Source organism: Eleutherodactylus coqui, chromosome 6 (genome assembly GCF_035609145.1).
Source record: "Eleutherodactylus coqui strain aEleCoq1 chromosome 6, aEleCoq1.hap1, whole genome shotgun sequence".
Taxonomy (NCBI): domain Eukaryota; kingdom Metazoa; phylum Chordata; class Amphibia; order Anura; family Eleutherodactylidae; genus Eleutherodactylus; species Eleutherodactylus coqui.
Window position 1 is genome coordinate 95,736 of NC_089842.1, and position 12,679 is coordinate 108,414.

At 51.7% G+C, this 12,679-nt stretch overlaps 1 protein-coding gene across 6 annotated transcripts in view; it reads left to right on the forward strand.

Moving 5' to 3' along the window:
* Positions 1-12,679, forward strand: part of RNF214 (ring finger protein 214) — a 95,642-nt gene that overhangs the window by 64,855 nt on the left and 18,108 nt on the right. For all 6 annotated transcript variants that reach the window (XM_066606011.1, XM_066606015.1, XM_066606010.1 and 3 more), the window contains exon 10: positions 9,789-9,887. In XM_066606011.1, the coding sequence (XP_066462108.1) occupies positions 9,789-9,887 (99 nt within the window). The remainder of the gene's footprint in view (positions 1-9,788; positions 9,888-12,679) is intronic.

Here is a 12,679-nt window from a genome sequence, read left to right on the forward strand (position 1 = left end):
TTCTTAGAGGGATCCCTTGAGATTAAGCTGATAACAAAGTGTCCCCCTGCTTGGTAGCAACCATAGACTGTAAACCTTGGGGAAACCTGACAGTAGTAGTTCAACTTCCCTGCAGGAGAAACGAGGCATTACACAGTGCTCATTTGAATCAGTGGGCTATCTGTGTGATACAAGAAAGGTCCTCTAGAATACTGTACCCCAACACCAGTCCTCAGGGACCACCAACAGGTCATGTTTTCCGGATTTCCTCAGTGTTGCACAGGTGATGTAATTATTGTCGATGCCTCAGACTGTTACCATGTGGTGGTTGCTGGTCCTCCCAGGGCAGCAGTGTGTGGGGTCCCGCGGTCGGGGCGCGTCCCCCCGGCTTGTCCGTAAAGAACCAGTGCTCCTTGCCCCTGATTCCTGATTTGTTAAATCAGGTGGTAGAGGCCCACTGGTTTTCCAAATTGGACTTAAGGGGGGCTTACTATTTAATTCACATGCGAAAGGGAGATGAGTGGAAGACCACGTTCAATACGTCGTTTGGACATTTTGAATGTCTAGTCATGCCCTTCGGACTTTGTAATGCCCCCGCTGTGTTCCAGGGATTTATGAACGCGGTCTTCCACGACTTCCTGGGGGTATTTTTGGTCATATATCTCCATGACATTCTGGTGTACTCCCCAGACTGGGACTCACATGTGTTTACTGCTGCCCCGGTGCTAGTACAGCCTGACGCGCGGCAACCGTTCTTCATTGAGGTCGATGCATCTGAGGTGGGGGCAGGGGCTGTATTGTCTCAGGAAGTCAGTGGGAGACCTGGGTGTAGTCCATGTGCGTTCTTCTTGCGGAAGTTCAGTTCGGCGGAACTTAACTAAGACGTGGGTAATCATGAGTTATTGGCGATTAAGTGGTCTCTAGAAGAGTGGCGTCACCATCTTGAGGGTGTAAGGCATCCCATTACCATGTTTACTGATCATAAAAACTTGGTATATCTCACCAATGCTAAGAGACTCACAGCTCGGCAGGCCAGGTGGGCGTTGCTTTTCGCCTGGTTTAACCTCGTCATTACATATATTCTAGGGGAGAAGAACGTGAAGGCAGACGCCCTCTCACGGAGTTTCGGTTCGCCGGAAAGTGAGACAGTGGCTCCCGAGAATATCTTGGCACCTGGGGTGGTCGTGGCAGGTGTAGAATCTGATCTCGTTCCTCATCAACGGAGTTGTCAGCAGGATGCTCCCCTGGGGGTGCCGGAGGGCAGATGGTTTGTGCCAGAGACCTTGCGTCTTAGAGTCATTGAAGAGTCTCACTCATCTGTTCTCGCAGGCCATCCGGGGATTCAGGGGACTCTGGATCTGTGTACTAGATACTACTGGTAGCCAGGCATGTCTCGGGAGATCCGCAACTTTGTTAAGGGATGCTCTGTCTGTGCACGCAGTAAAAGTCGGCGGTGTCGTCCGGAGGGGCCTCTGAGACCGTTACCAGTGCCGTCTTCTCCGTGATCGCATTTATCGGTATATTTTATTACTGATCTACCTGAGTCTCAGCAGTTCACCACGATCCTAGTTGTTGTTGACCGTTTCTCAAAGATGGCACATTTTGTGGCATTAAAGAAGCTACCTTCTGCGATAGAATTTTCTAAGATTTTTGTAAAAAATCATTAGTCTACATGGGGCTCCCGAGAACATCGTATCTGATCGCGGGGTTCAGTTTGTTGCGCAATTTTAGCGAGCCTTCTGTAGAAACCTGGGAACTTCGCTTTCCTTCTCGCAGCATTCCACCCACAAACTAATGGTCAGACTGAGCGGAAGAACCAGGATTTAGTGCAATATTTACGGTTGTTTGCTAGCGAAAAGGCTCATCAGTGGGCAGAATTCCTGCGCTGGCAGAGTTTGCGCTACACAGCCGTACTTGCTTTTCCACTGGGGTATCTCCATTCCTGTGTGTATACGGTCAGCATCCTCGCTTCATTACAGCTATTTCTACTCCATCTGCCTGTCCTGCAGCTGATGTCCCCACAGGTGCACTGCTGGGGGTATGGAAAGAAGTACAGAAGAATCTGGAGGCAACGGGGGCCCGTATGCAGTTGCGTAGTGGGAGGAGTCTGTCCGTATCTGAACCTTACAGGGTGGGACAGAAGGTATATTTGTCTTCTAGAAATCTCAAATTGAAGGTTTCGTCTTTGAAACTGGTGGGTCCCTTTGTCATCACACATGTAGTAAATCCGCTCACTTATGAACTTGATTTGCCAGCTACATGGAGGGTTCTTAGGGTCTTTCATAAGTCATTATTGAAACCTTTTGTCTTTTCGGTCCCTAGGGAGAGTAGGGATCGCCGCCCAGTTGCCCGCCTGGGGATAGCCAGGAGTGGAGGCAAGTAGGCAGGGACAGGGAATGTGGGTGAGATCTAGGGTACCCGGGCTGGCGTATCAAGGGTAGTATACCGTAACACCGACATTGCCACAGGTGTTCTTACCATAGGATATCCTGAAAACATGACCTGTTAGTGGTCCCTGAGGACTGGAGTTGGGGATCCCTGCTCTAGAGCGAGGGATGCTCTTTTCTCGTCCGTATCATTGGGGGACACAGCCAGACCATGGGATATAGCCACTGCCACTAGGAAGCGACACTAAGCACAAAGTGTTAGCCCCTCCCACCAGCTATATCTTCCCTGCAGGCACTCAGCTAATCAGTTTTTAGCTTAGTATCTGCAGGAAGCAGACGTGTGTAGGTCCGGAGGGACTTCGTGGCGGGAATACGGGGAGTCGGGGCTTTTCCCTGGCTTTTTCCTGTCCTCCCGGGGGAAGGCGCAAACAGGTGGTGTCTCCGCCACGCTGCTGTGCCTTTCCCACAGAAGCAAAGGTGGCACGACCCTGCCTTTGTGCATTGGAGTCGCTGCCCACCAGCTATAGGGTTCCCCCCCGTCTGGAGTGGCGCCCTCCTGGTGACGGCGAGCGCAAAGGGCGAACACTGCTGGAGTGCGGACGGGGCAAGAGGCGTGGGACGCTGGAGGAGAGCGCGGCCCCAAAGAGGATCCCCCTTCCTCCCCCCGGATCTGCACAAGAGTCGGCTGTCAGGTACCCCCCTTAGGTTGGACCCCAATCATCGTGGAGAGTCCCAGGTGGCTCCCTATGGAGCAGCTGCAGGTTCAGCCCATGCCTGGCGGTGCAGGGGTTACAGAGGAGGCATACCTGGGCAAACGAAGACCGGGAGCTTTGCTGGCGGTCTGGAGTTGAGCGGCCGCAGGTCCAGGCACGCGGTAGCGAGCGGCGGCTGCGGCGGTGACAGTAGCTGGACGCGGATCGCAAGGCCATCGGCGGAAGGAGCGCGGGCCGTGCCTGCGGCAGAGACTGGATACGGGCCGGCAGTGGCAGGACCCCAGCGGCCGCCCCAGGACGCTGAACGGCACTGCCGGGAGCCGGAGGCAGGCCACACCCACCTCAGCAGCCGGAGGCAGGCCACGCCCACCTCAGCAGCGCGGGAGTTTTAAAGAGGCGGTCCCTGCAGGGGAGACACCACTCCCAGGACAGTGTTGTTCCCCAGCAAGAGGAAGTGCTGCTGTGCCAGAGTACTGCCCATAGGAGAAGCCCTCTGTGTCGTGCAAACAACCCAGGAGCTCCAGCTGGGACAGGACAGCCGTGGGACAGGGTAAGCCCTTCTTAGGCAGCACTCCTGTGTATCCCCCCCTGCAGTTACCTGCTTGCAGCAGCACGGTGGGGGGGGACGCCTCTTTTTCCTGTGACAGCGCACATCTGACCCCAGCCAGAGGGGTCCAGCCAGGTGTTTGGAGTGGCTGAGATTCTGTGCGTGTGCTTCGTGCAACGCAAAAGCTCCCGTGCGGTCAGGCGGAAACCCGCTGTATAAATTGTATGCCAGCTTGGCAGGTGCCAGGCTCCCCTGTGCCTCCCTCCGCCCTTGTGATGCAGGCAGCCGAACCTGAATGGGCTTTGTTCCTTGCCGCTGCAGTCTCAGGCCTAGCCAGCGCATCAGCGGCAATATTGCGTCGTTTGCAGGCTGATACTGAGTGCCCTCCCCTGAGCTTCCACGGGAAGCGGAGATTCCGCAGCAATGAGGAATCCTGCCATAGGTCTCGCCGCTCCAGGAGGTCCTTCAAGTCCTCCAGGTCCCACCGCTCTAGGGAGTCTTTTCACGGGTCCCACAGTTTCAGGGTGTTTGCCCGTACGTACTATCGTTCAGGGCTATCCTCCCGACGGTCGCGGTACATGGCGAGGTATGCTCGTTCTCACCCGGCTCCCTCGCGGGACGCATGTTCAGGGGGGAATAGCTCGTTGGAAGAGCATTTGACTGCAGATCGAGGTGCCTGGTTCAGATCCAGTGCCAGCTTTACTCATGCGTTTCTCACCTAGGCGTGAACCTTCCAGGAAAGCTCTTCTCTGACTTGTTACCCTTCAGCACATTTCTCATGTTCTTTGGCGTCCCAGGCTACGCCCCAGGTGCAGCGACCGCAGTCACCTGTCTGGGGGAAAGAGTGGTTCGGAGGAGGAACACTCTTGTGTGTCGTCACTCTCAGATCTAGACCAGGAGCAAGCCTCTGGACTGCCCACATTAATGGACAGCTTGGTAGTGGCAGTAAAGGTCACACTGCAGGTAACAGAGGAGCCTGAGTGCCTCTAGCGGCGGTGCCCTTCAAGCGGCAGAAGCGCCCGCATCAGGTTTTTTTCTCCTCACCTGGTGTGAGGAGGTCCCTAGAAGGGGAATGGGAGGTTCCCGATATACAGTGCAGGCAACCAGGCAGGTCCTGAACGCTGCCTATCCCTTCCCGGAGGTTCCTGTGAGAAGGTGGTCAGTGCCTCCTGTAGTGGACCCGCCTGTATCGCAGGTGTCAAGGAGTACCGCGTTGGAGAGGCTTTTGATAAGGTCAGCTTTTCAGGCAGCGGGCACCGCTTTGCGGTCCACCTGGTGAGCAGGGCATCGGCGTGGGTGAAGCAACTGCGCAGGGATATTCTTGTCGGGGTGCCGCCCAACTATCTGTTGGAGGCCACAGACAATATTATCCAGGCGGGAGATTTGTCTGTGCGGCGTGTTCAGACTCGGCTAAATGTGTGGCCGGGGCTTCTGCGATTTCGGTGGTGTCGCGCCGGACCTCACGGCTAAAGGAGGGGGTCAGCGGTTGCATGGTCAAAGGAGGTCTCGCTAAGCTCCCCTTTGAGGGTGATAGGCACTTTTGGGGCCAGATGGGACGAGCTGATCAGGGACGCTCAGGCTGTAGAGCCCTCCCTTCTGCAGAATTCCGGAAGGGGGGAGAGAGCGGCATCAAAAAGGAACACCCCCTTTTTTTTCGCTCCTTTTGCCGGTTTACGTCTCGGCCCTCAGCAGGGCAGTGGACACAGGCATGAAGGGTCCCGACGGAACAAAGGAAGCAGCCTTCCCTTAAAACCAGGCCAGCCTGGCGGTCCCGGTCAAAGGCGCCCAGGGGCGCAGGTACAAAGGGTGGGGGGCAGGTTTTCCCTGTTCCGCGAAGTGTGGCCGACGCATGTGTCCGACTTCTGGGTACAGGAAGTCGTCTCGGTTGGTTACGCCAGCGAGTTTGCGTCCTTCCTGCGGGATCATTCATTGCAGGTCCAGGGGGTCGAAGACCCCGGAAGGAGTGGCGCAGTTTTTCCTAGCGATAGAACACCTGCTGGCACAGGGTGTAGTGGTGCCTTTTCCGTTTTGGCAACGCGGACGGGGTTTTTTTTTATTCAAACCTCCTTGTAGTCCCCAAAGGGGAGGGCAGGGCCAGACCTGTCCTCGATTTTGAGACGGCCGAACCACTACTTCAGAGCTGAACATGTCCGTATGGCGTCCCTCAGGTCAGTGATTGACTCTATGGAACCGGGGAGTTTCTTTCATCGGTGGACATCAGGGATGCATGCCTGCATATCCTGATTCGCGAATCCCATCAGCGATTTCTGCATTTCAACGTCAACCACGACAGATCCTGTCTAGTTCCGATGCAGCGGTGGGGATTCCTGGGGATGGTATTCGACACCAGGAAGCACCAGATCCGTTTTGCCCCATTCAAAGGGGGGGGGGGGGGGGAGCGCTGGTCAGCATCGTGCAGTCCCTGCGTCTGGGGAAGCTGGTAGCCATCGGGCATTGCATAACGTGTTGGGTCGGATGGTGGCTTCGTTCAAAGCAATACCGTTCGCGCAGTTTCACTCACGGGCATTCCAACACCTCATTCTATCACATTGAAACAGGTCACTACTGACTCTGGATCAGCAGATGGTAATAGCACCTCGGGTCCAGGCCACCCTGAGATGGTGGTTGAATACCAGAAGAATTCAAGGAGGTCGTTCACTGCTTCCAGGCCAATGGATGGTACTAACCACGGACGCTAGCCGTTACGGCGGGGGCAGGACTCTGGGGGAACTGTCCACCCAGGGGGTGTGGTCCCCAAACGAAGCAGGCCTTCCAATCAACATCTCGGAGTTGTGGGCCATCCAATTAGCTCTGCAGCAATTTTGCCCATGTCCCAGGGAAAAGGATGTACGGATCCAGACGGACAATGCGACGGTAGTCGCGTATATCAATCAGCAGGGAGGCCCGCGAGGTGCAAGAGCAAGTATAGAGGTATCCGGAATACTCAGCTGGGCAGAGAGGCATCTGCGGCCCATCTCGGCGGGGTGCATCACAGGGGTAAAGAACTGGGTGGCAGATTATTCAGCCGGGAGACGGTGGATCTCGGCAAGTGGGAACTGCACCTGGATGTTTTTCAGACGATCTATCGTCGCTGGAGCACCCCGGATGTAAAGGTGAGGGCGTCCAGACTGAACTACAGAGTACGCCTATTTGTGGCCCGGTCTCGAGATCCTCAGACGGTGGCAGTAGACGCACTGGTAATTCCACGGGCAGGTTTTAGGCTTCCGTATGTGTTCCCCCCCCCCCCCCTCTTCTGCTCGTACCGAGGGTACTAAGGAAGATCAGGAAGGAGGAATGGCCGGTAATTCTAGTGGTGCCAGACTGACCGAGGCGAGCGTGGTACGCGAACATCATAGAGCTTCTGGCCGCTGTACCGTAGCGCCTTCCAGAACGGGAAGACCTGCTTCCTCAAGGACCCCTCTTCCACCCGAGTTCAGGGTCGCTTCATATTGACGGCCTGGCTGTCGAAACCGCAATACTGAGAAGACAGGGTTTTGCGGAGGCAGTTATCAGACAATGAAACAGACCAGGAAGCTGGCATCTTCAAGGATCTACCTTCGCGTCTGGAGACTTTTTTTGGCTGGTACGAGGACCGTCACTTCCACCCCATGCGGTTCTCACTGTCAAATACTCTGGCATTTCTACAGACGGGCCTAGAATTGGGTTGATAGTAGGCTCACTGAGGGGCCAGGTATCGGCTCCTTTCTGTTCTTTTTCAGAGGCCGATTGCTAATAGGTTGGCGGTGCAGACTTTCCATCAGGGGGTCACCCATGCGTCTCCCCCTCCCCCCCCCCCCCCCCCCCCCCCCCCCCTCCCGGCCACCTCTTCGGCATGGGATCGCAATTTGGTGTTTGATGCACTACTGTCACACCCTGGCGAGCCGCCTAGAAAGATACCGTTGCGGTTTTTGAGTTGGAAAGTGGTGTTTCTGGGAGCGATCACGTCAATACGTAGGATGTCCGAGTTGACCACCCTGTCGATCGAGTCACCCTTTATGACGCTCCACCAGGACAAGGTGGTGCTAGGACCAGCTCCGGAGTTCCTACCAAGAGGAGTGTCACCATTCCATCTTAACGGGGACATCATTCTTCCATCTTTAGTCTGGCTCCGGTACATTTAAGAGAGAGAGCGCTACACCGACTGGACCTAGTAAGAGTCTTGCGAAGTTATGTGGCAAAAACCAGGGACTTCCGTCGGACAGAGACACGGTTTGTAATCCCAGAAGGGCCGCGTAAGGATCGGCGACCTCTAGAGTGACCATTTCTAGGTGGATACGGACGCTGGTGGCAGAGGCGTACCACGCCAAGGAGCGGTCGTCGCCCTTCCGGGTGACGGCCCTCTCCACACGGGCGATGGGGGCCTCATGGCTGTTCGTCATAGGGCCTCAGCCCTGCAATTACGCAAGGCGGCTCTGGCTTTCTCACATACATTTTCAAAATTTTATAGGGTCCATACGTACGCATCAGTGGACGCCTCCCGTGATCTTAGATTCTACAGGCAGCTATCCTCTGACTGCTTGGGACTGTTTGTAGGTAACCCTTCCCATGTTTCGTGCGAGACTGCTTGGGAACGTCCCATGGTCTGGCTGTGTCCCCCAATGATACGGACGAGAAACGAATATTTTTGGTATTACTTACCGTAAAATCTCTTTCTCGTCACGTTCATTGGGGGACACAGCACCCACCCCGTTTTCTAAAATGGCGGTTGCTGGAACTTTCTGTTCTTCGGTCGCGGAGGGCGTTTGGTTAACCCAGAACATGTGTATGTTTGAATTATGTAAAAATGTAATTTTATTGTGCTCCCACTGGTTACTCCTACTGCTTGCATACGAAACTGATTAGCTGAGTACCTGCAGGGGAGATATAGGCGGTGGAAGGGGCTAACACTTTGTGCTTAGTGTCGCCACCTAGTGGCAGTGGCTATATCCCATGGTCTGGCTGTGTCCCCCAATGAACGTGACGAGAAAGAGATTTTACGGTAAGTTATACCAAAAATATTTGTTTCAGCTGCTCTCCTGTCTGGCCAAGAACACCCGAATATCAACTTAGAATTCCCCAATAGGGTATATAGAATTGTGTTTTCTAAACTGCACAACCTGTTTTACGTTTTAAAGGTCGTTTCCACGGTGGCTAAATACTTAAATGAACCCACTTCTGCCCAGTTTTAACAATTGGCTGTAGCGGAAAGGGGTTGGCTTAGTTGTTAAGATGAGTCGCACAGCCTGCTTTGTTGATTACATTAAAAGCACATAGAGAGGGGCAATACCATATGACCTGGTGTCGGCACTTCACTGGAAGCGGAGTTTCGGACACCATCAGTTTGTGTAAATGCCTCTGTGGACATCACCTTTAATTTTACCAGAGTTAGCAGCTTTCTATAAAGGGACAATAAGTAGTTTAGTTAGTAGGAGCTTGGAGACAGGGTTAAGCATGGAAGAATAAAAGTAAACGTATGAGGCAAGTGGTTACTAGCTGCTTCAATTTAAAGAACACACTATAAGGCCTCATGTCCACCGGTAAATTATTTAAAATCCGCAGCGTTTTTCCCGCAGCGTAATCCGTGCCCCATAGGGATGCATTGGACACCCGCAGGTAGTTAAATACCTGCGGATGTCATTTTCCCTTCAGGCGCGGATTGCGCCTGCGGGAAAACACCTGCGGCATGCTCCATTTTTAGTGCGTGTCCCCCGCGGGAACGGCTCCCGCACGCTTCTATTGAAGCCTATGGAAGCTGTCTGGATCCGCAGAACACCCGTACCTGAATTTCTGCTCTCTGGTGCGGTAGCGCGGGAGAGCAGGAGTTAAAAAAAAAAAAAAAGAGTGCCGAGCACATCCGCCGGGCCGAAGAAAAAAGATCCGTCCATGACGGAGGAAGATCCGCAGCATCCGGACAGGCAAGTTTTTTTTTTTTCAATCTTTTTTTTTAGCCTCATGTCCCCGGGATAGGAGGGATCCGCTGCGGGATTCTGCATGGAGAATCCACGGCAGGCCTGATTTTCCCTGTGGACATGAGGCCTTAGGGTGCCATTACACAAGTACTATAAACTGCACTAGTGGTTTCCCCATGATTGCCAGGCTAACCCAGTACTTTGCAGGCAAATGTAACTGCATTCATGTAATAACACGCTTATCAGAACTTTATATTCCTTTTTTATTTTTTAGGAGCAATTTGAAACGCAAATTAAACAGGTGAAGAATGGCACCAAGTTAAGCAATTTACCATCAATAATGACTCCAAATTTGACTCCTCCACCATCGGATGTAAGTTACCTCACCCCCTTCTGTCTGTCTCCATCTGGAGTTTATTATAGGAGTATGTGATATATAATATTTTTTTTTAAAGCATTCTTACCTTTCTTACTTTGTAGCATTGTATAGGTATAGTTTGTGCAATTTGGTTCCTTCAAACTTCTTAGAGGGATTCCTTGATATTAAGCTGATACATGGATCTTTTTGTTTAGCAGTAACTGTTTTAAGTGAATGGCTCCTCTGGTGGGTTTAGATCGCTGACTTCAAGCCATTTCGAAAATCATTGTGGGGTCTCATCAGACCGCACACTGAGTTTTCCACGGGATAGTGCTGATAGTATTCTTTCAACTGCTATCCTGCTTGAGAACAATGGAGCTGAATGCAGATAACAGGCCTCCAGCTGTTATCTGCATTCAGAAAAATCTTCATTTACACGCTAGTGAGCTACTAAGTAGCTGAGTAGCTTACTTAGTAGTTTATGCAAAATGATCGCTCAAAACTGCCGTTCGTTATCTTTTGAACGAATATTGAGCAATCATCTTTCATGTAAATGGGCCTTTAGTCGTCCTATTGTATTCATGTGCGCAAGTGGTCAGCAGGCTGCATTCAGCAGCAGGGAAGGTAAATATATTACTTCTATCCATGTACTCTGTGTTTCTACTCCTATCAGTTTAGATTATGTGGGCTCAAAGTTGCTGGCAGACTCTTTAACATTGCAGCAGGTCTTGTGTCGCCTTTCAACTTTTACAAAGTATGTTACTATGTTTTTTAGTCATACACAGTGTATATTAGTCAAATGAATTAGCTTTTTTACTACCTGTGCTCAATGGACTATTCAAGACAAAATTGAAAAGTCCTGTGGATATGCTACAGATGGCAACACACCTTTTTAAATCTAAGTCCAAACTAAATGGATTTGTTGCTGAAAACTCCAACAGCAAATATACAGAAAATAGCAGGGAAATTCCCGTCCTCAAAGCCAATCGTTTGGATTTTGGTGTGGCTTTTCCTTGTGCAAATAATCCTTTATAAAAAAAACCCAGCAGTCTGCTTATCCACCAATCCCTGGTGCTCCTGCATTGTTGTCTCCCACCAGACTCCAGCGATGTGTCCATCTGGGTGACATGAAATGTCATCACTGGAGGATTGGAAACCGAGACCGGCGATTGAGATGTGCTCCCACCTTCCCTTACCAATTTTGAATGATTATCTGCAATTGCAGTTTTTGCTGATGATCCACAACAAATCCACAATAAGAAGATTTTTGTACTTGCCGTAAAATCTTTTTTTTCGTTTGGGGAGGACACAGCTTTGACTGTGGGTATATCTGCTGCCACTAGAAGGCGAACACTAAGCAGAAAAAGTGTTAGCTCCTCCCACTAGCTATAGTTCCCCTGCAGGCACAAAGCTAACCAGATTTGTATGCAAGCAGTAGGAGTAGCCAAATAGGCAGTTAATATGACTGTCTGATAGAATTACAACTCAGAATAGCGGCATGTGCGACAACCAAGAGGAAACTCCAACAAGGTGGAAAAATATAAAAGAAGCTAATGCCTGACAAAGTGATTTTATGGGGAGTTCAAAAATCATCTTTTCTCTTATGCATCATTGGGGGACACAGCTTTGACTGGGGAGACCTTAAAATGCTGTCCCCATTTGGTGATTGCCTTGCCAACCCAGGTAGAGGTAAAAATGGTCTGAGAGCCGAGCCCACCACTCCAAAGGAGGATTTAGCCAAGGATTCAATTTTCTTGTCACGCACATCTTGAAAAGATGAGACATCCGCCATAGGCAGTGTAACATGTTATGCTAAGCAGGATATTGCTACTGGGGAAACTTGCCATATTTTCACTAAGTCCTCTGGAAAAGGATACGTAAGTTCTAGACACTTAAGTGAAGCGTTTTTCGGGGATATTCCATTTCCTGGACAATACACCATCAAAATTCTCATGGAGAGGAAAAGTCTTTGAAGAAAGTCTCGGGCAAGTCACTGCAGACGGAGTTGGAGTCTGATCCAATACTTGCAGGGTATCTGTAATGGCCACTATCAAGCTTTCCACCAGACTGGGGAGCATGGAAACCTGTTCTTGATCTATGTGTTGAAGGGAGATTCAGACAACTCTTCATCTTTGCGACTATTGTGTCTAGGACAGAATTTTGAATGCAGTTTGGGAAATGCCGAATGAGAGGACGATGCGGAAGATCCAGATAATACCATAGAGCGGGAAGACCTAATTCTCTTTCGTGATCTATCACGGGAGGGGTCCTGCAAAATGGAGTCGACGCCATCAGATACATCCTGAATGGGTGGACTGCACATGCGGTCTAACCTGTCTAAAATCGCCCGTGGATGCCCTAAGGTCTGAGACCACCAGTGACAGACAGGTAGTGTGGCAATCTGAGAGGGCTGAACGGAAGGGAAGCTGGTAGTAGGATCTACAGGTAACTGCCGTGAAGTGGATACAGTTAGGACAAAACTGGCTGACCCCTATCTAGAGTCTTTTGCTCTACATGGTGCTAAACACGGCCGCAGACAGTTAGCGATATTAGGTGCCACACAAGGAAACTGCAGAAGGGGTAATACCGCAGGGGAGCTGGCCGCCAGGCAGCGTTTACCCTGGTTAAGGGCTTGTTTCATGGAGCGATGGCCCAAAAGCTGCAGGATGGATCCCAAAGGTGAGCAGATCCCACTATCTGCATGTGTGGCACCACAAGTCCCAGCAACATGCCGCTTAAAGTGAGAAGAAGCCAGGGAAGAGGATCCTGGAAGGGAGCAGACCAGAACGGTGAAAGATTCTGCTGGC